The 25,936-nt window shown below is 39.9% G+C and overlaps 5 protein-coding genes and 1 pseudogene across 5 annotated transcripts; 3 read left to right on the top strand and 3 right to left on the bottom strand.

The window, feature by feature from the left end:
- Positions 1–508: 508 nt before the first annotated feature.
- Positions 509–4,665, top strand: LOC133731751 (enoyl-[acyl-carrier-protein] reductase [NADH], chloroplastic). Its single transcript, XM_062159162.1, has 13 exons — positions 509–715; positions 1,264–1,553; positions 2,120–2,229; positions 2,333–2,388; positions 2,470–2,554; positions 2,634–2,681; positions 2,988–3,062; positions 3,139–3,250; positions 3,387–3,438; positions 3,523–3,574; positions 3,665–3,722; positions 4,025–4,123; positions 4,213–4,665. The coding sequence occupies exons 2-13, from the start codon at positions 1,280–1,282 to the stop codon at positions 4,365–4,367; spliced, it is 1,176 nt and encodes a 391-aa protein (XP_062015146.1). The 5' UTR covers positions 509–715; positions 1,264–1,279; the 3' UTR covers positions 4,368–4,665.
- Positions 4,666–4,889: 224 nt separating this feature from the next.
- LOC133729297 (non-structural maintenance of chromosomes element 4 homolog A-like) lies at positions 4,890–7,324 on the bottom strand (annotated as a pseudogene).
- Positions 7,325–11,711: 4,387 nt separating this feature from the next.
- On the top strand, positions 11,712–12,817 carry LOC133730117 (uncharacterized). The gene is made up of 2 exons (XM_062157782.1): positions 11,712–11,945; positions 12,040–12,817. Exons 1-2 carry the CDS (start codon positions 11,798–11,800, stop codon positions 12,411–12,413), a joined length of 522 nt encoding a protein of 173 aa, XP_062013766.1. The 5' UTR covers positions 11,712–11,797; the 3' UTR covers positions 12,414–12,817.
- A 1,411-nt stretch (positions 12,818–14,228) lies between these two features.
- On the bottom strand, positions 14,229–16,907 carry LOC133734271 (non-structural maintenance of chromosomes element 4 homolog A-like). The gene is made up of 7 exons (XM_062161897.1): positions 16,487–16,907; positions 16,305–16,385; positions 15,948–16,188; positions 15,746–15,866; positions 15,429–15,642; positions 15,247–15,323; positions 14,229–14,950 (listed from the first exon to the last, which is right to left on the bottom strand). Exons 1-7 carry the CDS (start codon positions 16,596–16,598, stop codon positions 14,663–14,665), a joined length of 1,134 nt encoding a protein of 377 aa, XP_062017881.1. The 5' UTR covers positions 16,599–16,907; the 3' UTR covers positions 14,229–14,662.
- A 112-nt stretch (positions 16,908–17,019) lies between these two features.
- On the bottom strand, positions 17,020–19,821 carry LOC133731726 (non-structural maintenance of chromosomes element 4 homolog A-like). Its single transcript, XM_062159132.1, has 7 exons — positions 19,359–19,821; positions 19,164–19,244; positions 18,687–18,918; positions 18,503–18,593; positions 18,088–18,301; positions 17,896–17,987; positions 17,020–17,471 (listed from the first exon to the last, which is right to left on the bottom strand). The coding sequence occupies exons 1-7, from the start codon at positions 19,555–19,557 to the stop codon at positions 17,223–17,225; spliced, it is 1,158 nt and encodes a 385-aa protein (XP_062015116.1). The 5' UTR covers positions 19,558–19,821; the 3' UTR covers positions 17,020–17,222.
- A 1,366-nt stretch (positions 19,822–21,187) lies between these two features.
- LOC133733101 (uncharacterized) lies at positions 21,188–24,838 on the top strand. The gene is made up of 3 exons (XM_062160712.1): positions 21,188–21,638; positions 21,743–22,475; positions 23,556–24,838. Exons 1-3 carry the CDS (start codon positions 21,301–21,303, stop codon positions 24,618–24,620), a joined length of 2,136 nt encoding a protein of 711 aa, XP_062016696.1. The 5' UTR covers positions 21,188–21,300; the 3' UTR covers positions 24,621–24,838.
- The last annotated feature ends 1,098 nt before the right edge of the window (positions 24,839–25,936 follow it).

The following is a 25,936-nucleotide window of genomic DNA, read 5'->3' on the forward strand; positions in this document are numbered from 1 at the left end:
ATCAATGCTGGTCGCAAAGTTCCAGTAATACTCACGCCTAGGCAATTGAAACTGGAGAATTGTATTGGAATCGTTGAAGAGGTGGACAATGGATGGAGATCGACGAACCTGATCGGCTCGAAATTTATGCAGAACTTCAAATTCAGGCCTGGTCGACTCTTCGCATAGTTTACTCAGATTTAGACGACAGAGTGCACCATTGTCAATATTCATGTAAACATACCAATCCTCGTTCGACATCTTTTCTCCTTAAGCAAAGAACCGACTGCTTAAGCGACTGCTTATCTATCCTTCAAACCCTAGCTAGAACCCAAAATATATAAGAAAACAAACCAAGCCTAATCAGGAAAGAAAATAGGTCTGACCAGAACAAGCAACCCTTTGTTTCGAGTCAACAACAATCTTTTGTGGACTTTTTATTTGGGCTGGATGATGAGATTGGCCCAGGCCCAAATGCATTACCCAAAAGAAAAAAGAAACAAGTTTTTGAGTTCAGGCACCTCAGTGCTCACACTGAGTAGCTGTGAAGAGTAAAGCCGCATCATAAGACACCCTGTTGCAAATAAAGAGAGGAAGAGCTGAAAGTGAAACGAGAAAAGACCCAAAGCTCTTCTGAGTTCGAACTACCCCTTTTGTCTTTCTCTTTCTAAAACAATAAAGGTCTTAGCTTTCTTGTTTTTCTGCTCTTCACATTGGCGCTTTCTATTGCAAAAAGGTAAGAGATTTATGTCGCATTAGTCCTCTCTTGTTGTAATTGTTGTTGTTGTTATTCTGAAATGCAGTAGAGGTTTTAGGTTTTTTTTTTCTTCCCCAGATGTGTTTCACTGTTGTTGAAATTTTCTGGGGTTTAAGGCAGAGATAGGTACCTGAATTCATACTGTGGTGGTTAGTGAAGTTTACTCTTGTGGGTTTATGGTTTCTCTTTCCCAAAATTTTCTGGGTTTATGTGATTTTGTTTTCTGGGTTCAGCTTACTTTGAGTAGATTTCTGGGTTTCCTATGGATTTGCTTGTGCTGCTTTTCTGTTAAGAGTTACTGTTGAAAAGGGGTTTTCTTTAGCTTAGAGGGTAGTGGGGCAATTCAGCATTTTGGGAATTGCAAGATAATAGTTGCAAAATGACAACTTTTGATTTAGAACAGCAAAAGTTGAATCTTTTTTACCTTAAGAAATGTTGGCAGCAATTGTGTGTTGATGATTCTATTCAAAGTTTTACTTCGTTGCGTTATGGATGTGAATTCTGATTTGGTGTATGATGTAATGTAGATTCCATTTAGTGAAGATGGCAACTACTGCTGCTTCTAGCCTGCAAATGGCAACAGCAAGACCCTGCATTTCCTCTTCTCATAGAGTTTTCAGGTCTGGTGCCACTATGCTTCACGGCAATGTTAAAGTGGTATCATCGTCTAAGCTCTCGAGTGCGTGCCATATATCATCTGTGCAATCTTTCCAGCGGAGCTTTACATCATCATCTTTGAAAATGGATAAGTTTGTTACAAAGGCAATGGCTGGATCTAGTGAGAACACGCCCTCTGGGTTGCCAATTAATCTGAAAGGTTTATTTTCTTTCCAACTCGTTGCTCCCACACTCATATTGGCACTTGATTTGTATTAAAGTTCTTTTTCATTACGTTTAATAAAAAGGCCTTTTTACAACTTAATATATCTTGTTACAGAAAACTTAATTTTGTGATTCCTGTCTTTAGTTCTTTTTTGTTTCACATAGTTTAACCTAATGATTATTGTTCTTTTTATGGATTGAATGGATTCTCTGTATTGCAATAAAAAAAGTTGAAAGTTACTTATCTGTAGAAGCTTTTAGTTCTCCATTTACATGATTCCCCTCTCTCTGTTGTAAACGCATGAAAAAGGTGACTGTAGATGTAGCCCGTTGCTTTGAGGAACAAAATTATCTCTACATGATGTACCAGATTACAGTTAATTATTTAAGTAAACCATCACTGTGTATTTGCAGAAATTCTTCTTCAAAATTTAGCTTTCAGGTTTTTACTGATCCAGAATATTACATATGTGCCCAGTTCATTATCTCTATTTCAGTGAGGTATTCACCTATTGCTGAGCACACTACCTTTCTAACTAAAAATGTATGTGCTTTTTGCAGGTAAGAGAGCATTCATCGCTGGTGTAGCTGATGATAATGGATATGGGTGGGCTATTGCAAAATCTCTAGCTGCTGCAGGTGCTGAAATTCTCGTGGGAACTTGGGTCCCTGTAAGTTGATAGGCCTGATCTCGTGTAATTTCACATTTGCTGTTTGCTCTTTGTAAATTTTGGATAGTGATTTATTTATTGAATCAGAACCTTGTACGTGCAGGCTTTGAACATTTTTGAGTCCAGCCTGCGACGTGGGAAGTTTGATGAGTCACGCGTGTAAGATGTCAGATCTGGGTTCGCATTGGTATTGCTATTCATTTTGATGAATAGCATCTAACATGATATATGATGTTTCAGGTTACCAGATGGTTCTTTGATGGAGATTACTAAAGTATATCCCCTTGATGCAGTTTTTGATACCCTTGACGATGTTCCTGAGGAGGTAATATTTCAGTTTACATTAATTTAAATAAACTAAAAGTGGCCAGTCATATTTAATCCGTAGACTTTATATCATCCAGGTGAAATCAAATAAGCGCTATGCCGGATCCAGTAACTGGACTGTCCAGGTATGACTTAAAGCATCTTAGTATTATTTGTTTCCAAATCAATTGGGGAATACGTGAGATTCGACTTAGTTTTTGGCCAACAGTTTTCTATGTTGCTACTCCCACCTTCCCAAAGTTTGAACTTGAAATTTCATCTGGGTTCTATATGTTTGCAACATGTAGTAAAGTTTTTTTTTTTCCCCCTCAAGTATTATTATCTTGGCCAAAGTTCCAATTTGATCATTTAGGCAAGGGTTTTTCGGATTTTGCTTCACTTGCCTCTTTAAACAAAATAGTTCTCTTTAATCTTGCTTTGATATTTTGCAGGAAGCTGCTGAAGCCGTGAAGAGTGATTTTGGAAGTATTGACATTCTTGTTCACTCCCTTGCTAATGGACCAGAGGTACAATAATAAAGTAACAGTCATATTGAATTTTTGGTCACCATTTCCGAGCGCACATTAAAGTTATCTTTAATAGGTCACTAAACCTCTGTTGGAGACATCCCGGAAAGGATATCTTGCGGCTATATCTGCATCAAGTTATTCTTATGTTTCATTACTGAAGCATTTCCTCCCAATAATTAATCCAGGTAAGCTTCCACATTCACTCATTCAGTAGTTTTTCTTTTTCTTTTTCTTTTGGTGCACTTGGTCTTTATGTCTTACTGTAAGATGTACTACAGATAAACCTTGTGTGTGGAATTAAGGAGGATTTTGTGCTTACAGGTGGTTCTTCACTTTCTCTTACATACATTGCTTCTGAGAGGATAATTCCTGGGTATTTTTCCATGCATCGTGTTCTTTACAATCTATATGTCCCAGTATATGTTAAGATGATTCATTCTTGAATGATAATATGCAGATACGGTGGAGGTATGAGCTCTGCAAAAGCTGCGCTTGAGAGTGACACTCGGGTGAGTTTTTCTTACATGCTTACATGTCATATACCGTACCTTTTTTTGTCCTTACAATCTTAATTTGATATAACAATTGGCATTGTGCAGGTGCTTGCTTTTGAAGCGGGCAGAAAAAAGAGAATTCGGGTCAACACAATATCTGCTGGTACTGTGTACACCTATTACTGACTAAATTATCTTTGTAGTCTTTCTAAGTACATCTCCATCTATCATATTTTTGGGCCCCATGGATTGATTTTAAATGAACCATGTGTGATCTTATCTCTCTAAATGACCATGTGATCAAATGGCCCCCTCCAAAGCATCATGTGCATTCAGAATCATGAATTCAAGTTTCCTTGATAAATTATGAATGACCACTTTGAGGATGACCAAATTAGGCTTGGTGGAGTTCTATTTTCATATTTTTCTATCCGTACCAGCTCAGCTTTATTTCTTGATCATCAGGTCCACTAAGAAGCCGTGCTGCCAAAGCAATTGGATTCATTGATATGATGATTGACTATTCGCTAGTCAATGCACCTCTGCAAAAAGAACTATCTGCAGGTGATTTTTTTTTTTGTTACTTAAATTTCATTGAACTTTTCCCTTTATTGTGTTTGTTACATACTGATCCCACAAATCTGAAATAACAGAGGAGGTAGGGAACACAGCCGCTTTCTTGGCATCACCTTTGGCTTCTGCCATCACCGGTTCTGTTATATACGTTGATAATGGCTTGAACACAATGGGTGTCGGAGTTGACAGTCCAATTTTTGAGAAACTTGACATTCCAAAGGATCAGCACTGAGGATAGTCAATGGCTCAATGGTTAGTGGTTAGCCACGATCTTAGTCTCTTAGATTGTACTTATAACAATGCAGTTAATTAGATGTCTTGGCCAATGGCCCCATTTTGTCATGAGAAATAGTTTCCCCGAGGACTAACATTTTCCAAGAACTTTGATTCTAAATCCTTTTCAATTTCCCTTTTTTATAAATTCTGCTTGTGAGAACTTGTGTATAAAATATCAAACCCTGCTTGAATAAATGGCATTACCGATCGTAATAGAGAGGCAATTATAAAAGTCTTGTGTAATTTGAGTGCAATTTTCAGTGGTATTTACCACATCTGTTCATTATTTCTACATTGTCTTGATCTCTTATTATAACAAGCAATTTCATCAAAGTCGGCCACTGATGCGTCCAGAGCTTCATTATAGTTAATTAAACAAGCACCGATACATGCATCTTCATATTAATACGATCCAGTAAAGTACTAAATGCACATTCATTTCAAAATGTCACCAGGGACATGGTTAACCAAAGCCTGCGTATATACCTACTTGATCTTCAATTTACAGTGAGTAGTTCAAAACTAATACAGCTCCAAGAGGACTAGAGGAATGTCAGAAGGTCAAACCTAACCTAGTGCAAAATGGAATCCAAGTAGAAAGCTGTCTTCCTAATCTGATACTGTGTAATATTCCTCTAGATATACAGCTGGTAGCTGAACAAAATAAACATGCTGTCCGTGTATGACTGTGATCCGGATCCTTTAGTGATCTTAACAATGTTGGTTTTGTGCTTACGTTTAATTACGTTGTCTTGAACTTTGTCAATAAACTACGTCATTTTGGACAACAAGTGCAAAATCAACACCCTTAAGATCAGTAGAGGATCCTGAATCCAACCTTCCCCTCAACTTAAGCTTCCGCTTGCACATGTCAAGCTAAAGCTTGCGCTTACAGCTGCGAAGTGCTGTGGCTCCAGAAGCATCATCATTTCCAAAGAATTCTTCTGCAGTTGATTTTTCCTGTACAACCGGGCCATGGTTTCTGGTAAGTTTTCAAATCCGGTTTGTCTGTGGGGCTGTGGCTGTTTGGGAATTGAATGCTGCTGGTTCCTCCTAAGGGGCAGGTGTGCACTTTGTGTGGTCTCTATGAGGCATCAGCTCCTCACCAACAGCCACCATTTCAGTCATTATCTGCAAAGCAAATAAGAAACATTCAAGGACAGACACAATCATCAAAAGGATGGAGAAGTATAATTTAAAAGCTCGTTAACCACGACTAATATGCAGAGGACAATCCATGGATCATCTGTGTTATTTCTATAGTTTCTAGACATATTGTTTTAAAAAACTACCAACTGATTTCTACGAATGGGATTTTGATAGGGATATGCGCTGATTCCCAGTTTCTGCATTGTACAGACCATGCTACTATACTAAAACTCAAGAAGAAGTAGAATTATATAAATCATTCGACAATGAAGAAATGAAGAAATGGACACTAAATTATACCTTCCAGTCCTTGAAATCAAATCGGAACACAAAATGGTGATAAGCCACTGCATTGGCAACAGGACCATTCGTAGGTGCTGAACAAGAGAGTATTGAATAAGCCATAGGCATAAATGGTTCAAACGCTACTGTAAACTATATGAGATAAATTAGATTTGTATTGTTTTCTATTCCACTTACAAACGACATGAGAACCATTTGCTTCGACGGCAATTCTAACTCTACCGTCTTTTGCGAGGAATGAAAGAGCGAATAGATTCTCCACGGTCTGTGCAAAGGACCTTCTATTCAGTATCAAACAACTGAGTTCGACATTCTTCTTCTTCTTTAATATCTCATACATTGTTAACATGTTTAAGTCTGTCTCATTTGTTTCCCCTCCTTCATTAATCTGTTGCGTATAGTATATAGCATTAACAAAAGCAGAACACTACATTACAAATTTACAAGTACATATACAAAAGCATTAAACCTACTCTTGCCACGAGTAATTACTAATTACAGCAAAACATTTTTCATACAACACACAATATAAACGAGTAAAACGGCTTTACCTCTGTGGGCAGATGAGCCGTGGTAGGCTTTGTACGCCGGACAGCAGCCTTCCTTTCCTTATACTCAGTATTCATGGGTCCAAGCCTTTTAAAATTTTCAAAACCATGAGTTAGAACAAAAACAATGGAAACAAAAATTAACTCTTGTTTTCATGCAAAGACTCACATTGTGCAACAACCAAAAGCCCTCTTGAGTGTTGGTGGAACAGAAAGTCCAATATCTTTCCAGTTAAGTGAGACATGGGCATCATCTTCGTTCACTGATGACCTATTGACTTGCCCTAAATTTGTAATCAAACTGGTAATGAAATCGCTTGTGGTAGTTTCCCCAGTATGATGTGACATAATAGGGGCCACCACGGTTTTAGTTACGTCTAGAAGTGCTTGCGCATCCGAGACTTGTTCTCTGGGAAGCTGTACTGAAAAACACGAAACGGATATCGCCAATTTATCACTAAAAATCAAGATTATAGCAATGTCGAAATTTATTTAATTTTTCACAGTGATCAAAGCAAACTACTTAACAAAAGTTCAAAACCGTGATACAAACATAATGAAAACATGAATAGTTTCTCTAAAATGTTAATGGTAATACCTTGCTCATGAAGTCTGTTAATTTCGTCAATAACAACATCAAATTTCTTTGAGTCGGGACTCACTATATCGTCTCTTTTCTCTGCAACATAAAGTATTTAACAAAGGGACAATGCAACTTTGATTTTTGTAGTAAATAAGTTTCCGCCAAGTATACCACTGGTCAGCTTCCGGACGGCGAGGTAGCCAGAGCGGAGCTCTCGTCGGGGCTCCGGGTCTTGGCCAAAGTCGAGTCGCTCAATATTGACAGTACCTTCTTTCTCAGCCATCGGAATTATAGAGATTTTTGGAGCAGATTGATCACAAAACTGATGAAGAACCCTAAATATATACAAGTGACTCTTTTTTTTATTTTTTATAAATAGTCTAATAAGGATTAGGCGATATTAGCTCCTTTATAGACGTCTGAAAAAGATTACCTTAGGGTCTAGGCGTAGGTTACAAATTTCAAGAGCCTACAAAAATTGGCGGGGTGCTAAGTTACCAGCTGTACTTTTCCCGCGTTGGTGCAGTTTTCTTACTCTGCGTAAAACTTCTTTAATTAACTTTTACTTTGGTAGAGTGCTAGTTAATGGACACGTGTCCTCTTGCTAGCTGGTTAGCTAAACTATTTGATATACATGTAATTTAGGCCAAAGTTCCGGGTAGATACTTTTTCATGTAAACCAACTCCATACAATCGTACACCAGTGAAAACTAGTGATATAATGGTCTACAGTCTACTATTGCATGATACACACAAAACTACTCAACTCCTTGCTCCATACAATTTGAAGACTACTCGTTCGATATCGTCAATTTTGTTTCACTTAAAAGTCCAAACCACCATATGCTCATTTCCTCAATAGTGATAGTTAGGAAAGAAAAGCACGTTAGATAGGGAACAGAATGGTAATGGAACAAGTCAGTAAACTCCTTGGCATCACCGTTGGCTTCTGCCATCACAGATTCTGTTATATACGTTGATAATGGCTTGAACACAATGGGTGTCGGAGTTGACAGTCCAATATTTGAGAAACTTGACATCCCAATTCCCAAAGGATCAGCACTGAGGATAGTTAATCAATGGCGCTCAACGATTGGTCACAATCTTAGATTGTACTTATAACAATGCAGTAGTTAATTAGATGTCTTGGCCAATGGCCCCATTTTGTCATGAGAAATAGTTTCCCAGAGGACTAACATTTTTCAAGAACCTTGATTCTAAATCCTTTTCTATTTCTTCTTTTATGTAGTTAAATGTTGTGCTTGTGAGAACTTGTGTATAAAATAAAAAGAGTTAATTACTGTTTACTCCCTATACTTTTAGGGTTTCGTCGTTTCAGTCCCTGACATTCGAATTTCACCTAAAAAGTCCCTAAACTCTCAATTTCCTCTCAATTCGTCCCTATCGTCAACCTTCAGTCAAAATTGTCTGTTAAGATGCTGATGTGGCAACTTGAGTCGACACCTGGCGCCACTTGAATCGACACCTGGCTCCACGTGGATCCATGTCGGTTGTAAAATGACGAAAACAGCCCTGCCTCTATTACGGTGCGTTCGATCTGATATAGTCGAAATCAGATCCTAAACTCCCAAGAAACCCTAAAAAATCGATTTTGTGAGAACGGATCTAATATCTTCCAAGTTCCAAACTCCCAAAAAACCCAGATCCGGCAACATTGCAAATCGAAAACCCAGAACCTATCATGTTACTAGGAGCGAGGAAGGCAACCTGAGTCGAATCGATTTTGTGAGAACGGAGCTAATCTCTTCCAAGTTCCAAACTCCCAAAAAACCCAGATCCGGCAACATTGCAAATCGAAAACCCAGAACCTATCAAGTTACTAGGAGCGAGGAAGGCAACCTGAGTCGAAGAAGAGCGACGTTTTGTGGTGGCGACATGGTCGCGAACGATGCTGATTTGTGGGTTCCTCGAGCTACAGACCGGGAGAATGAGAAGGATGAAATCCCGAATTATGGTAAGTTTTGGAGGGGAACTATTCATCTCCGACATGAAGGGATTGAAGATGACGAAATCTAGGGTTTTGAAATACAAAATTGGGGGTTTTTAAATTGGTTAGGCCTTCTGTTTCTGGGTTATTGCAATGGGATTGCTGGTAGCTAAAAATGGTTTTTCTTAGTGTGGTGATGGTTTCGAGTGCTAGGGTTTGATTAAAATTTGAGGATATGGTATGCTTTATGGGTTTCTGCCTTTCTGGGTTTCGAGAAAGATGGCTTATTGTATTGAGTGGTAATAGAGATTGTGCCTACTATGTGTGTGGGTTTAGTGAATTGAGATTTGCATTCGGTGGTTGTTGAATTTACTAGGTTGGCTTTTAATACTGTCGAAATTGTGGTTGGATGTGTAGGTTTGGCTTTTAATATTGCTGTTTCTGTCTGGTTTCTGGTTGTGGTCCTAGTTTGGCTTTTAGTAAAGTAAAGAATTGTGCTTGTCTTTGTCTCCCATGTGTGAAGAATATTGGCCCTGTAAAGCCTTTTTTGTTTGGTTCCTTTTTGTTTTCAGCTACTCATGGAGGCAGTTTGGTTAAGTGTTTTTTGCATTGACTAAATGTTTTTGGTTGACCATTTTCATTGACTAACTATTTTTAATTGACCATATGCATTGACCAACCATTTTCATTGTTGAATTTGCAGAACATCCAGACTATTTTACGGTTAAAGTTTATCATGGAGGGTGCTTGAGGCAGGGCACATATGTTGCTGGAAAGGTGGATTACTTTGATAACGTAGACAAGGACAAGATGTCCCTTGTAGAGGTTGACAACATGGCTAAGCAACTGAATCCGGGATATGAACACCAAAGAATCGATTACTGGTATAGGTGTGGGGATGAAACTGATGAGTTGATGAAATTGGAAACAGATGCAGACGTGATGGTTATGTGTACAGCTATTCCCCATTGGCGGTTGATCATACTTTATCTGGACCACATGGAGCTTAAAGGGGTGTTTGGGGAAGAGGATGAGGATTGCTTCATATTTGAAGATTTCTTTTTCAGTCAAAAAGGTAGCTGTGGGGTGGTCATAGAAGAATTACCGGATGAACCAACAAAAACGCCAGGTGTGGTGATTAAGGAGATATCAAATGAACCAATACCAGGAAGAAGCAAGGGAATTGAGATCAGAGAGGTTGACCAAGACCATGTACCAATTCAAGCAAGCACAGCTTGTGGTCTTAATCCAAAGGACAAGGGAAAACAGAAGCTGTTGGAGTATACTTCAAGTGGTAAGCAAGGCTCAACTGGAGGGAAAGTCACAAGTGGTGGAGGGCAGTCTAGCGTCCAAAGGCAATCTAGTGTGCAAGGGCAGTCTAGTGTGCAGGGGCTGTCTAGTGGTGTAGAGAATGAAAGTTCAGGTCTTCATGATGTAAATATCGATTACTTCAATGCTATTCAGACCTTTGGTGGATTGGAAGGGGTTTCTGATGATGGGGGCAGTGAGGAAGGGGTTTCTGATGAAGATGACAGTGAGGAAGTCAGTTCTGGTGAAGATGGCAATGAGGATGATGACTATGACCCCCAGGCCAATGATGAGGAGTATGAACAGTATGGTGATGAGGACAATGAGGATTGGATGGAAGGAGTTGTGCATGAAGAAGATACACAAAGAACACCTAAGGCTGGTGTAAAGCTTACTAGTAGTCAAAGGGAAAGTGAGCAAGAAAATGTGACTGAGTTTGAAGATAATGAGGCCATGTTTGGTTTTCAAGATTCTGATGATGAGAATTTGGGTTTTACCATAAATTCTGATGGGGAGCTTGAAGATGAAGGACTGGAATTCAATCCCAAATCCGACATGAAGAAACCAGAATTTAAACTAAAACAGAAGTTTGCCACAGTTCAAGTATTGAGAGATGCATTGAGGGAGCATGCTATTCAAGGTGGATGGGAATATATCTTCATCAAGAATGATAAGACAAGGCTGCGGGTTGTATGCAAGGAGGACAATTGTCCCTTCTTTCTGTTTGCTTCCAAAATGCAGCATGAGAGCACTCTCATGATCAAGGGATATGATGGTACACACAAGTGCACAAGAAAATTTAACAATAGCATGGTGAAGCTTAGATATTTGACAGCAAAGTTTAAGGACCAGATTGTGGTTAATGCGAGTGTGAAGCCAGGTATGAAAGTTCAAAGTCTAAATGTGTTTTCCATTTGTGTTGCTTAATTATGTTTGCAGTTGTGTTGCTTTACCATATATTAAAGTGTTGAGTGTTTGTTTTTGCAGAATCTCTTGCAAAAACAATGTCCTCAACCATTCGAGCAAGGGTTTCCAACTCAATGGCATATAAAGCTAAAAGGCAAGCTCTGTTGGAATATGAGGGAAGCATTCGAGAGAAATATGCAAGGCTTTGTGATTATGGCAGGGAGCTTCAGAGGGTTGATCCAGCAACCTCTATTGATATTAAGTGTAGTTTTCCTAAGGGTAGCAAGAGGCCAGTTTTTAAACGGATGTATATTTGCTTGGGAGCTCTAAAAAATGGCTTCATGGCTGGATGCAGATCTGTCATTGGACTAGATGGGGCACACCTGAAGGGACCTTTTGGGGGGCAACTGTTAATAGTTGTATTAATTGATGCAAATAACACATCATGGGTGGTTGCATATGCGATGGTGGAGCTGGAAACCAAGGATGCATGGATCTGGTTTCTGGAGTTATTGGTGAAGGATCTGGACATTGAACATGAAGGAAGGGGTTGGGTGTTTATAAGTGATAAACAAAAAGGTTTAATACCTGCATTTGAAGAGGTAGTCCCAAGGGCTCACATTAGATTTTGTGTGAGGCATATGTGGACAAATTTCACAAAGCTCTTTCCGGGAAAGGTCATGAAGGATCAAATGTGGGCTTGTGCCAAGGCAACCACCTTGCCTTATTTTCAGAAAGAAATGAATGAGATGAAAAGCCTAGATGATGATGCCTACAAGTGGATGACAGGTACTTTTTTGTGCTTTTACTTGCAATGTTCCATTTTTCTATTTTCTTTACAATATGATGTTTTTTATCACAACCTAATTGATTATGTTTGCAGCACTCGAGAGACCAGCTATACATTGGTGTCGGGCTTTCTTCAACACAGATGTGGACTGTGACATCATGATTAACAACATCTGTGAGAGTTTCAATGCCTGGATATTAGATGCTAGGGGTAAGCCCCCTGTGACTATGTTTGAAGAATTAAGGGTGAAGCTAATGAGACGGATTGCAGTGAGGAAGGAAAAAATGGAAGGATACCATGGGAATATCTGCCCCAAGCCAAGGGCTATTATAGAGACAAACAAGGAAAAGGCTGTTGTGGATTGTATTGCAACATTCAATGGTGGAGACATTGCTGAGGTTGACAATATTGAGGGATCAAAGAATGTTGTGAACCTTGCAATGAGGACATGCACTTGCAGGAGGTGAGACTTGACTGGAATTCCCTGCAAGCATGCTATTTCTGCCATTTACATGAAGAGGGAAGACCCGGATGATTATGTGGCAGCTTGCTATCTCAAGAAGACCTATATGAGTATCTATAGCAACCTGGTCCAGCCTGTTAATAGCATGGATTTATGGTTTAGAGGTGAGGATCCACCTATCTTACCCCCCCAATATACAAGGCAACCTGGAAGACCAAAAACAAAAAGATTCAAGCATGCTTCAGAAAAGGTGACAGATGGTGGTGTTAAACTAGGAAGGGTACAAAGATCGCTGAGGTGTCGTAATTGTGGCCAAGTTGGTCACAACATCAAAAGTTGTCAAAGACATTTACCCCCAAAAGAAAAGAAGACTGCAGCATTGAATAGGAAGAGGAAGAATTCCAATGAGGAGGGACAAACTTCTGAAAATCTGGTAAAATGGGAGTATAAAGTACTTGTATGACTCAAGTAATTGTCATTTGAAGTATGGTTGTCAATTAACATGGTTATTACTTGTTCCTTATTTGTTGCAGTCCAAGAAAGCCAAGAAACAGTCCATGACCAATAATGAATTGAGGCAAAAAGCCAAAGAAAGGGCAGAGTACCAAAGGGTAACCTAATTGATTATCTTTTCTATATCTCCATGTATGTAATGCTCAACCTTTTTAAAACTCTGCTCATGTACTTCTATTGGGTTTTTGTGTATGTTTCCAGAAAAAAATGGCTGCCTTGAAGGCATCAAGGTTGGAAGCAAATAGGTCGGCTCCAAAAGCATCAAGGCCTCAACAAGCTGCAGCATCTGCTAAGCAAACTTCGAGGCCTGTTCAAGCTGCATCTGCCCCAGCAGGTTCAAGGCCAGTCCAATCTTCTAAGGCATCAAGGAAGCATGATGCAACAGCTAGAAGGTCCTCTCAAAGGATCAAGCAATACTCAGGTAAAGGAGATGGAAAATAGTTGTCGAAATCGAACAGACATTAGCAAGCAGATTATTAATTTTTAGGCATCCTTTTTTTGGGCAACCTTGTGCTGTGACACTTGGTTGCTATCTCTAATCTTTTGATAAGATGATTAGAGCTATCTTCAATTCTAGCAGAATTGGTACTTGAACAATTATTGAGGATGTAATGCTCAGATTTTTCTTATTTTGGGTAAATTAGATCTCTGTTTTGTGGCTTGCTATTGCTGAAAATACCATGTGTTTTGGGTTTATTATGAATGTAGGTGAATGGTTGTCTTGAACCTTCATAGTTGATGAACCTTAATTGCTCAATTTATACTTCCAGCTTACTCTGATTGTTTGGGTTATTATGCCACAAAAAATTAGCAGAAATCATTTTTTGGTTTATGATCTATGTGATTTGGGGATTTGGAGCAAAAAATTGACCAAGTTAGGAGTGAAAAAATGGAAAAATTGAAGCACGGGGTAAGTTGGTCATTTTTCCTTTGAAATTTAATGCACCCAGCTGACTTGGCATGGAAATGACTGCCACCTCAGCGAGATAACGGACTGTTGGACGGAGGGTTGACGGTAGGGACGAATTGAGAGGAAATTGAGAGTTCAGGGATTTTTTAGGTGAAAATCGAAGGTCAGGGACTGAAACGACGAAACCCTATAAGTATAGGGAGTAAGCAGTATTTAATCCAAATAAAAAACCCTGCTTGAATATGTGGCAAGACCGATCTCAATAGAAGGGTTATTGTATGAATCTTGTGTCATTTAAGTGCAATTGTCAGTGGTTTCTAGTTTTTAACCACATCTGTCTTGACTTCTAATTAGAACAAGCAATTTGATCAAAGTCGGCTAATGATGAGTCCAGAGCTTCATTAATATGATCCACTAAAGTATAAAACGGGCATTTATTTCAAAATGCCACCAGGAACATAGATACCCAAAGCCTGCGTATATACGTACTTGATCTTCAGTTTACAGTGAGTACATAAGTAAAACAGCTCCAAGAGGATTAACGGTCAACCTAACCTGGTGCAAAATGGAATCCAAGTAGAAAGCTGTCTTCCAAATTCGGCACTAAATAGTAGTAGTCTAGATATACAGCAGGTAGTTGATCAAAATAAACCTACTATCCCTGTATGACTGTGATCCGGATCCTTTACTGATCTTAGCAATGTTGATTTTGTGCTTATGTTTAAAATTACATTTGTCTTGAACTTTATTCAATAAACTACGTCATTTTAGACACAGGTGTAAAATCAACACCCTAAGATCAGTAGAGGATCCTAAATCCAATCTTCCCATCAACTTAAGCTTCCGCTTAAACATGTATTAAACGAAAGCCTGCGCTTACACCTGCGAAGTTCTGTGGCTCCAACAGCATCATCATTTTCAAAGAATTCTTCTGCAGCAGATTTTTGCTGCACAACCAGGGCATGGTTTCTGGTAAGTTTTTGAATCCGGGTTGTGTGTAAGGCTGTCGCTGTTTGGGAATTGAATGCTGCTGGTTGCTCCTCAGAGGCAGGTGTGCACTTTGTGCTGTCTCTATGAGGCATCAGCTCCTCACCAACAGCCACCATTTCCATCATTATCTGCAAAGCAATTTAGAAACATTGAAGGGGACTGACACAAGCATCAAATGGATGGAGAATTATAACTTATGAGCTGATTAACCACGACTAACATGCAAAGAACAATTCGTGGATCATCTTGTGTTATTTCTATAGTTTCTAGACACATTGCTTTTTCTAAAGGGATTCTGATAGCTAGGGAGATGCGCTGTATTCCCAGTTTCTACATTGTACATATGTTAAGACCATGCTACTACACTAAAACTCAAGTAGATATATACATCATTAACAATGAAGAAATGAACACTAAATTATACCTTCCAGTCCTTGAAATCAAATCGGAACACAAAATGGTGATAAGCCACTTCATTGGCAACAGGACCATTCGTAGGAGCTGAACAAGAGAATATTGAATAAGCCATAAGCATTGATGGTTCAAACACTACCGTGAACTACATGACATAAATTAAATTTTGTGTTATTTTACTATTCCACTTACAAACAATATGAGAACCATTTGCTTCGACAGCAATTCTAACTCTGCCGTCTTTTGCCAGAAATGACAGAGCAAATAGATTCTCCACTGTCTGTGCAAAAGACCTTCTGTTTAGTATCAAACAACTGAGTTCCACCCTTTTCTTGTTCTTTAAAATCTCAAACATTGTTGCCATGTTCAAATCTGTATCAGTTCTTTCGCCTCCTTCATTATTGATCTGTTGGTATAAACCATAAGTATATAGCATTAACAAAATCAGAACACTACATTACATGTACTTATACAAAAACATTAAACCTACTCTTGCCATGAGTACTTACAGCAAAACATTTTTCATACAACACACAAACGAGGACTTCCTTGGGCAGATGATTTGTGGTAGGCTTTCCGGCGTGGACAGCAACCTTCCTTTGCTTAATCTCAATATTCATGGGTCCAAGCCTTTCAAAATTTACAAAACCATGAGTTAGAACAAAAACAAGGCAGAGGAACATTAAGTCTTGATTTCATGCAAAGACTCACATTATGCAACATCCAACAGCCCTCTTGAGTATTGGTGAAACAGAAAATCCAATATCTTTCCATTTTAGTGAGACATGGGCATTATCTTTGTTCACTGATGGCCTATTGACTTGCCCGAAATATGTAATCAAACCGGTAATGAAATCGCTGGGGGTAGTTTCCCCATTAGAATGTGACATAACAGAGGCCACCACTGTGTTAAGTGCTTGTGCATCCGCTACTTGTTCTCTCGGAAGCTGAACTGAAAAATCCAAAATCCAATTTATCACTAAAAATCAACATCATAGTATTGAAATTCATTTTACTTCTCCCAGTGATTAAATAATTTTTGTAAATTGTAAATGTTAATGGTAATACCTTGCTCATGCAGTTTGTCAACTATATCAATGATCACATCAAACTTCATCGAATCCGGACTCATTAAATCGTCTCTTTTCTCTGCAACACAAATAAAAAGGAAATGAAACCAAAGTATTTAACAAAGGCAACTTTGATTTTTTTTTTTTTTTTTAGTGAATAATTTTCCGGCAAAAATATACCACTGGTGAAGCTCCGGACGGCGAGGTAGTCGGAGCGGAGCTCTCGCCGTGGCACCGGGTCTTGGCCGAAGTTGAGTAGCTCAAAATTGACGGTACACTCTTTCTCAGCCATTGGAATTATAGAGATTCTCGGAGCAGATTGATCACAAAACTGATGAACAGAAGAACCCTAAGTCAGTGGTGAAAAGACTACTCTAGGCGTAGGTGTCACATTTCAAGAGTCTAGAAAAATTGGCGGGGTGCTTAGTTACCAGCTGTACTTTTCCCGCGTTAGTGCAGTTTCTTACCCTGCGTGAAACGGTTTTCACTTTAACTTAGGGGAGATTTTACTTATTTGATATACATGTAATTTAGATACTTAGCACGCACACATTGATGTAGATCAACTCCATGCAATCATATAGTTTTAATAGTCTACACTCTACTATTGCATGAAACACGCAAAACTACTCAACACCTTTGAAGACTACTTGGTTAGTATCGTCAATTTAAAAGTCCAAACCACCACATGCTCATTTCCTCGAAAAGTGATATTTAGGGACGAAAGCACGTTTGATAGGGAATAGAATGCTAATGGCACAAGTCAGTAAACTCCAAAAGGATCACAACAGTGTCAAAACCAACCTGTATGAAAGGTAGAATCTAATCTAGGTAGAAAGGCTATCTACCTAATCCTATATACAAGCCAACACACGGTTGATCACTGAATAAATACAGCAGGACTATCCCATAATAGCTATAGCTTGCGCTTAGACCTGCGAAGTGCGCCTCCAGCAGCACGGTCATTATCATATTCAGGGGATTCTTCTACAATAGCTTCTTCCTGCACCATCCGGCCGCGATTCCTGGAAAGCTTTCGAATTGGAGTTGTGTGTCCTGTTTGGGACACGTATGCAGCTGGTTCCTCCTGGGAGGCAGGTTCGGAGTTGGCAGGGATTCTATGTGGCATTAGCTCCTCACCATCAGGCACCATATCCTTCATCAACTGTAAGAATATAAGAAAGGATATGATGTTCTCAAACACGGATGATCAAGCATAACAAGGATCCATTTGGAGATGCACATGATCTAAGACTCAATACAATGCTTTTGTTTGTGTTGGGGGGGGGGGGGGGGGGGGGGGAGGTGTGAAGTGATTTCATTAGCCACTAACCAAAAAATAACAAACAAAAAAAAACGCTTGCCAACTTAAACAATCCTCTAGTTTAGATGCCTGCTTTCTTTCAGTTTCATTGTGAAAGCTAGTAGGGATTGTCATTATATTTCTCAAACAAGATGATTACAACTCCGTACATACAAATAAGAAAAAAGTGGTGATCTTTTGTTCAATTTTATAAACTATCTTGCACCCAATCAAGAAGACGTTGCAAATAAAACGTAACACTAAAAGAATGAAAAGTAGACTATACCTTCCAGTCCTTGAAATCAAATCGGAACACAAAGTGTCTATAAACAACCTCACGAGATGCCACTTCAGTGGCCTTGGCAGCATTCCTTGGTGCTGAAGAAGAAAAAGAATAATTGGATAAACCAGAGGAGACAATTAAAACACAAATCTAAACAGAAAGATAATAGTTAGTATTCTGTTGTAATATACATACCAACAAAATGAGCGCGATTTGCATCAACTATGATTTCAGCCCGGCCATCTTTAACAAGGAATGAAAGAGCGAATAAATTCTCAACTGTCTGTGCAAAGAACATTCTGTTTAATATTAAACATTCCAGTCGGACGCGTTTCTTCTTTCTTAATATCTCAAACATCGTTGACATATTCCTATCTGTATCAGTTTTTTCTTCTTCCTGTGCATCAATCTGTTGCATAGAAAACACAAATGTGTAAATAGCACTGGCAAAGTTCTCAAATTGCAGGAAACATTCCTACAGTAAACTATTTCAACAGACATTGCCACTGCATTGGCTAACACAGAAATATTAGATTTACGATTGCCCTATTAGCAATAATTAGACTATCATTTCGAGATCATAAAATACACCCAATATAATCAACTTTACCTCCTCAGGCTCATCAGTTGTGGTAGGCTTTATTCGTCTAGTACGAACAGCCGCCTTCCTTTCCTTATACTCAGTATTCATGGGTCCAAGCCTTCAGCAAAGTAACAAATTAAGAGTTAGTAAATAAACAAGGTAAAATACACACAAATCCTTTACAAAGGGGAATTCATTACAAACAACTCACATTGTACAGCAACCATGAGCCCTCTTGAAAATTGGTGCCACAGCAACCCCAACATCTTTCCACCGAATCGAGGCATGGCCATCCCTTAATTGCCCAAAATCTCGAATCAAACAGGTAATGAAGTCCGATGGGGTAATGCCAGCACTGGACTGTGACTTGACAGAGGTCACCAATGTGTTGGTTATGTCTAACAGTGCCTCTGCATCTGCCACTTGCTCTCTTGGCTTCTGAACTGAAAAAAAAAAAAATATCACAACGAACATCGCAAACTTATAAGAAATAAACTATATCTGAAATTTCATCCTTCTCAGTAATCTACAACACAAAGTAAAGTAAAATTCATTCAAAATGGCAATACAAAAACCTCAGTAAATTACTTTTCTAAAAAGTTCAACCTTTAATTTCATTTTCTCCATTCTCAACTTTTTTTTTTTACCAGTAAATTTAATCATAAACTCACAGAGTGAAAGGGATTACCTAGCTCATGCAACTTCTCAACTCTACCGATGATGACGCCAAACTTCTCCGACTCCGGCTTCAATAACTCATTCCTCTTCTCTGCAACAAACACAAAACCCAGCAATTAAACAATAAATTCAAATCTATAAAAACACAAACAAAAATTTCAATTTCGAAAACAAATATAAATTCCCGATAATTAGAGATACACACCACTAATGAGGTTCAGGATTTCATTGTAGTCAGATCGGAGAGCTCGCCGTTGACCGGCGTCTTGATCCGTTGACTCATTTTCAACCTGCTCGGAATTGAGTCGCTCGCGCTTCACGGCTCGGAGCCGCTCCGCCTCCTCGCCGTCGTCGACGCCACGGCCTTGACCGGCGCTCCGTTCGCGTTTCGCGGTCCTCGGCATCGAATCGGAGGAGGAATCTGAAAAGCCCTGAATCCTAATTGGAAGGAAAGTAAACCCTAATTTTGAGAGAGAGAGAGAGAGAGAGAGAGGGAAAGTGTAAAATTGGAAAATGCGGTTTGGGTTTCCTTTAAAGAAGGGAGAGAATTTTTTAGGGGTTTGAAACTTTAAACGCCGCGGTGGTTTTCCCGCTCGTAATAATTCGGGATTTTTGGTTTTGGGGATTTGAGAGGTTTTGATTATGAAACCTAAAGAGGAATAGATGAGTTTTGTGTTTAAAATTTTGAATTTTAAATCGAATATCATATGATGTAATGATGAGCTGTTCGCTTGGGTTTTTTGGGCTGATACCTTGGGGCTTCTTACTTCTTCACACATTAGTTATTTCTGTTTGGGTTTCTTGTGTGATGCAGTTTAAGATGTATTTATTTTGGGCTTCTTGTGTGGTATTTACACATCTTATGGGCTCCTTTGTTCTATTATTATCCAGTGAATTTCGAAGTGATATGTTTTTGTCAAGTGTAATACTCGTGGTGGATTTAGGGTTATGGATCCACCAAAAACAAAAAATTTAGCTGTGGGCTTTTGTTGGAGATGTCTAGATTGGGGATGGTACTGTTCTCAGCTCATAATAGATTCGTCGCTTGAATCTACTCGAATCATTTCTGGTTGCGAATTTAAATGATCTCATTATGTGTGGTGGTTTGAAAAAATCATATGAAAGAATTTTTTTTTTTTTTTTTTGGAGTGAAAGTTGCACTCTAATTTTTTGCATTCAGCACTCCCTCCTTAATTTTTGTATTACTTTATCTCTAAAAATTTATGGTATTTTGGTAATAAAAGCAACATATGTTGATGAAAAAAAAATATTTAAAAACTTATTTGGGATTGTATATTGTAGATTGTAGAAAGAGGAGTGTAGATTTCACTCCCATTTTTTTGTTAAATATTAAAAGACGGTTGAAAATTAACTTTTAGAATTTATGCATTCTTCGGATCAAAAAAAAAAAAAATTTGACAAAATATAGGGATCGTAACGTCAGAGTAGACATATCCAAATGTAATGATTGCTCGTTGATGAGCATTGGTTACCTCGCCTATTTGATCGACACTTCATTTATATACGAAGCGATGCCCCCATGTCATACGTGGCACTCACCAACTTCCCTTATAATTGAGATTCACTCTTGTTTCAATCTTTATGTTATAATTAATCTACGAGATTTGTCAGATTTGTCGTTTACACCGAATCAAATCTTTACTTTTTTAGATCATATAATAACGGTATTTTATCTTTCGCACCATATATATGCATGCACCATTCATAACGCATACATCTACCAAATTTCAAAATTCCGACCACACCCATCATTTTCTTGCTACGAAAAAGTATTTCAACATGTTCTTCTAATCTTCCCCACCATCGATCGGGGTAGAAGGGTTAGTTTCGGAATTTTGTTACAGAAAACCCAATTCGAAGTTTAGGCCCAAAGGCGGTGGAGCGAGGCCGCGAGCTTTAAGAAAGCTGAAAGCCGAACCACGACTTGACCCAAAAATAAAACAGGGAGGCACCAAAATGGAAATATAAAGCTACGAACAAACATAATAAATCTGTACATTCATCACCATCACCCCATCATAGCGTGTTAAAAAAAAAAAAAAAAAAAAAATGAAACTTTCATCTTTGATCGTATAAAACCAAAAACCCTAATTTTGAAAACTCAATGATGAAATGAGAGGAGGAGCATGGCTAGTAGGGAACACGAAACGAGCGCGCAACCGTGGGGCACGTTAGAGGAGCTCTTGCTGGTGTGCGCCGTGAACCGTCACGGCACGAAGCGCTGGGACTCCGTCGCCAAGGAGGTTAAGTCCCGGAGCTCCACGACGACAACGGCGGTGTTCACTGCTCAGAACTGTAGGGACAAGTTCGACGACCTCAAACGCCGCTTCGTCGTCTCGCAGCAAAACGACGCCGAATCGCGAAGCGGCGACGACGACGGGCTGGCGTTTATGGTTGACGAGCTCCGCAGGCTCCGAGTCGAGGAGCTCCGCCGCGAGGTCCGCCGTCGCGACGTTTCGATCGTGTAAAAAATTCTCGCCGTGCCTCTTTGATTGAGATCTAGACTGTGAGACGTCGTCGTTTCAATGGTCTTGGAGATCTGAGAGTGTGTGTTTGTATGTGTTACAGGTCGTTGGAGTTGAAGGTGAAGAAGATGGAGGAGGAGGACCGAGACCGGAGCTTGAAGGCGGCGGAGGCGGGGCATCCGGCTCCGGTAAAGGATCTCCATCGCGACGGCGGCGGAGGAGGAGAGCAATCGGAGTTGCCGGAGAAACTCGCCGGAAAACCAAACTCCGGCGGAGACTTCGTGTCCGATTCCTCCGAGCGCGAGAACCGATCCTTCAACGAGTCCAATTCCACAAGCCAGAGAAGCGAGGCGAAAGCAAACGGCGTCGTGGAGAAAAAAACGGATGCGGACGCGGAGCCCGGCCCGGAGAGGAACCAACCAGATCCGGTCCAGACCGAGACCCGATCCGAACCGGCCTCCGCCAACGGTAAAGTGATCGACGACGACGACGTGGACGATAAAAACGATCGCGAAGGCGGAGGAGGTGCAGAGCCGACGACGACGGGTCGACCCGGCGAGTCGAACGAGCTGTCGGGGTCGAAACGGGCGGTGGTAAAGGAAGTGAGGAAGCAGAACAGCGATGTTCAAAGCTCGGCTAGCTTGACGAGGAGGAGGAAACGACGTCGTAAAGGTGGCGATAGTAGCAGCGGCGAAGAGCCCGAGGGTGGTGAGGAAGTTTCTCCCGCCACCACGAAACGGGTTAAGCTCGTTAAACTTGAGCCGTTGGTCAAGGTCCTCAGGATCGTCCGCTCGCATCGGCTCGGCTCCGTATTCCAGCGCCGGCTTCGGAGCCAGGTATTATTAATTAAATTATTTTCAAAAAGAAAAAAAGTAATTATAATTATTTTTTCTCATAAAATTCAAATATTTAATCAAGCTACCCAGAAAAAAGGACGAGGGGAACTCTAAGTTAGACTAGTTTCTTTTCGAGTCCGAACCAATCACGGTGTGGCATTTCCCGGTGACGATGGTGGAACTGTCATTCTGGGATTGAGTGGGGGTATTTTGGTATATTGGGAGTAGGGTTAATGAGGCAGTAACGCTGTAACAGTGTAATTCAATCTTGAGCGAGGATGGCATGAACCTGGTGCTACAGTACAAAAAACATAGTCAAGATGGAGATGAATTGGCTTAGGAGGTGGTGGTGGGGTCCAGGGTTGGAGTTTAAATTTGAGGTTAACCCCAAGGTCGTAGACTATGGGACTATGGGGACGTTACGCTTTGACACTAGTGTATATGTAACCGTCGATCTTTCGTTGGCCGTTTATTTGCATGAGTGGCCATTTTCCTGGCCAGAAAGCCTGGTGACAGAAAGTGAATTCTGTCACGTTAGTCGGATATTGATAGAAATATAATAATGTTCACTCAGCTACAGTGAATTTATTTAGTGATGCTTAATTTGAATGACTGATAAGGAACACTGTATTAAGCAGTTGGGATTTCACATAATGGTCGAATCTAATAATTCGTTGAAGTTAAATTCATCCCATGAATTCATCTTTCCTTTTTAATCCCTCCATTTAGGGAACTTCTTAGTAAGCAATAGATTTATTATGTACTAGTGTTTTCTTTATTTACCCAAAATTATGCACTCAATTTTTTGGTGTATAATTTTGAGTAATCTATAATGTTCCGCCCGGAATTGACGCTAGCCCCCCAACATAGAGAATGTTACCACTTACACATGCGCAAGGTACAGCTCCTGAAGCGCTAAAATGAAAGTGGTGGGCCACTATTGTATATTGGGTCCTCACTCCTTCACTTTTGATGCACCAAATTACCATAAAGCCCCTAATTTTTTAAGCGTTGAATCCTATCCATGGTTTATTATACTGATCAAGAGCCGTCTGTTTCATTTTTTTTTTTTTTCTGTAGGAGTCACAAAGGTACAAGAACCTGATTAGGGAACACGTGGACCTCAAGGTGGTCCAATCCAGGCTCGAGAAAGGGGCCTACAACGACTGCACCCACAAGTTCTTCCGCGACCTCCTCCTCGTATTCAGCAACGCCGTCGTTTTCTTCCGCAGGACCGCGCCGGAACACGTGGCGGCTCTAGAGCTACGCTCGCTGGTGTTGAAGGAAATGAACGACCAGCTACCGAGACCTAGACCCGCCGTGAGCACAGTGAAGCCCAAGCCCAATGTAGAGTCCGATATCACTACTACTACTACTTCCATGAGACCCAGCAAGTCGTCTTCGATCGTTGTGTGCGGTAAACGTGGTTCCATCAATGCATTATCGGAAAACAAGAAAGGAATTGTTAGAAAGGTAGAGGTTGAAGAGAAAGAAGCGAAGGTGAAGGTGAATGGGAAGAAGGTTGAAGACAGTGCACCGGTTAAGGTGGAGGACAAGGGTGTAAGGAAGAGAAGGTCGGCTCAGGAAAGAAGGGGAGAGAGAAGGTCGAGGACGACAACAACGAGTAACAGCAAGAATGTAGAAGCGAAGACAAAGCATGAGTCCGGCGGAAATGAGGTGAGTATGCGTGATGGTTTGGAGGCGGTGAAGACGGAGAAGAAAGAAGACGTGAAGAAGAAGCAAGGCGCGGCGAGCTTTTTGAAGAGAATGAAGCAGAATGGTAGGAGAGGAGTTGGACAGGGTAAGAACTCTTCGGATGTTTCAGAGGATGAGAGTAAGGATAGTATGGTGGATGAAGAGGAGGAGGAGGAGGAGGAGGAGGTGGAGGAGGAGGAGGAAGAAAAGAAGAAGAGGACAGGGAGGAAGAAAACGGAGGTGGAGAGGAAAGTGAGGTTGACTCGCAGCTCTAGTGGAAGGCGAGGGGGAAGAGGCCAGGAAAGCGGTGGGCGGGGGAAGAGAGGGGTAGGGAGGCCGCCTAAGAAAACAGAGACGGCGGCGGCTGGAAGCGGAAAACGGGGGAGAGACAATGGCGAGGCGGATCAGGTGGGGAGTGCAGGGAGGCCGAGGAAACGAACAAGGAGGTGATGTGCATGAGTGTTGTATCATGTAAATTAAGCTTAGAGCGTGCTTTGGTTGGTTTTTGGTTCTTGTTTTCATGTTGCTAGCTAATGCTATAGGATGCTTAGGTTCAGTTGGTTTTAGTTTCTTTGGCCCAAAGAGGGGAAAGAGAATCGGGGTATTACAAGGGGGGGATAGAGAAACTCAGAAATGCAGAGATGTATCGGTGAACTTGTAGAATGCTTTTGGGCATCCATTGCATATACACAGGGTTTTTTTTTTTTTTTTCCTGATTGCAATCATTCTAGTTCTTCAAACATCAGACATTATCCAACCTATCTATAAATACACTAAAGATTTGGAGGTTTAAATATTAATTAGGGACATTAATTTTAATGTGAAGATCTGTAGAGCGTAGATCCAATTTTCTTTTGGGCTTGGATTCTTCAGGTCCGTTTAGAAGAAGAGAATAATGTATCATAGACTATTTTGGGCCTTGTATAGTATTATATTCTTTGCATGCTGGTCTCTTGGGTTGGTCGTTTCCGAATCATGACCAACGAATCTTCGTTTTCAATCACCCATTAAACATTATCTTTTCGATTGATCTGCAATTTTCAGTGATTTTGTAAAAAGTTAATTGAAGGTCGTTAGTCATTCAAGTGTTACGAACAAATTAATTACTTTGTGTAACAATTAAGATATTCAAGATGAACTACGTAAATCTGAATAGTTGATGGATTGTTAGTCATACTCAGCCACTTAGGTGAAGGAGTAGCCTTATAAATTATCTTATTCTTTGATCATCAAACTTCATTTAAAAAACGATTCATTCACTTAGTTTCTTCATTTTCAACCTTTATGCCTTTATTTTGAATTGTTTAATCTGCAAAAGTTAAAGTTCAAAGAGAAAATTGAAATGAGAGAAAAAACAGAGAAGAAAATTATCTTATGTTGTAGGACGAGATTTTAGATAATTTCAACAAATAATATCGACAAGAAAGAAGCGTCGTTTGCATAGTCATATTAAAAAGAACGATATGAAGATTGAAAATTAGTAGATTCTTAATGATGAAATTTTCTATTTTGGATATATCAGATTTTGCAAGCAAAATCTCAGTTGGGACCCTAAATACAAATTGGCGAAATTTGGCAAGTTATGTAATCTTCTAGAATTTAGAATTTTATCTCCGATTTTAGCTAAATTAGGTTTCCTTGTCTTAGTCAATAACGGATTATTATTTACATTTTATAATTCTATTATATTTAGGATTCTTGCTATATATAAAAACTTAAAGTTACAATCTAATAAGGAGCTTAAATATAGTACGAATCCTAAATAT

Source organism: Rosa rugosa, chromosome 2, assembly GCF_958449725.1.
Source record: "Rosa rugosa chromosome 2, drRosRugo1.1, whole genome shotgun sequence".
NCBI lineage: Eukaryota > Viridiplantae > Streptophyta > Magnoliopsida > Rosales > Rosaceae > Rosa > Rosa rugosa.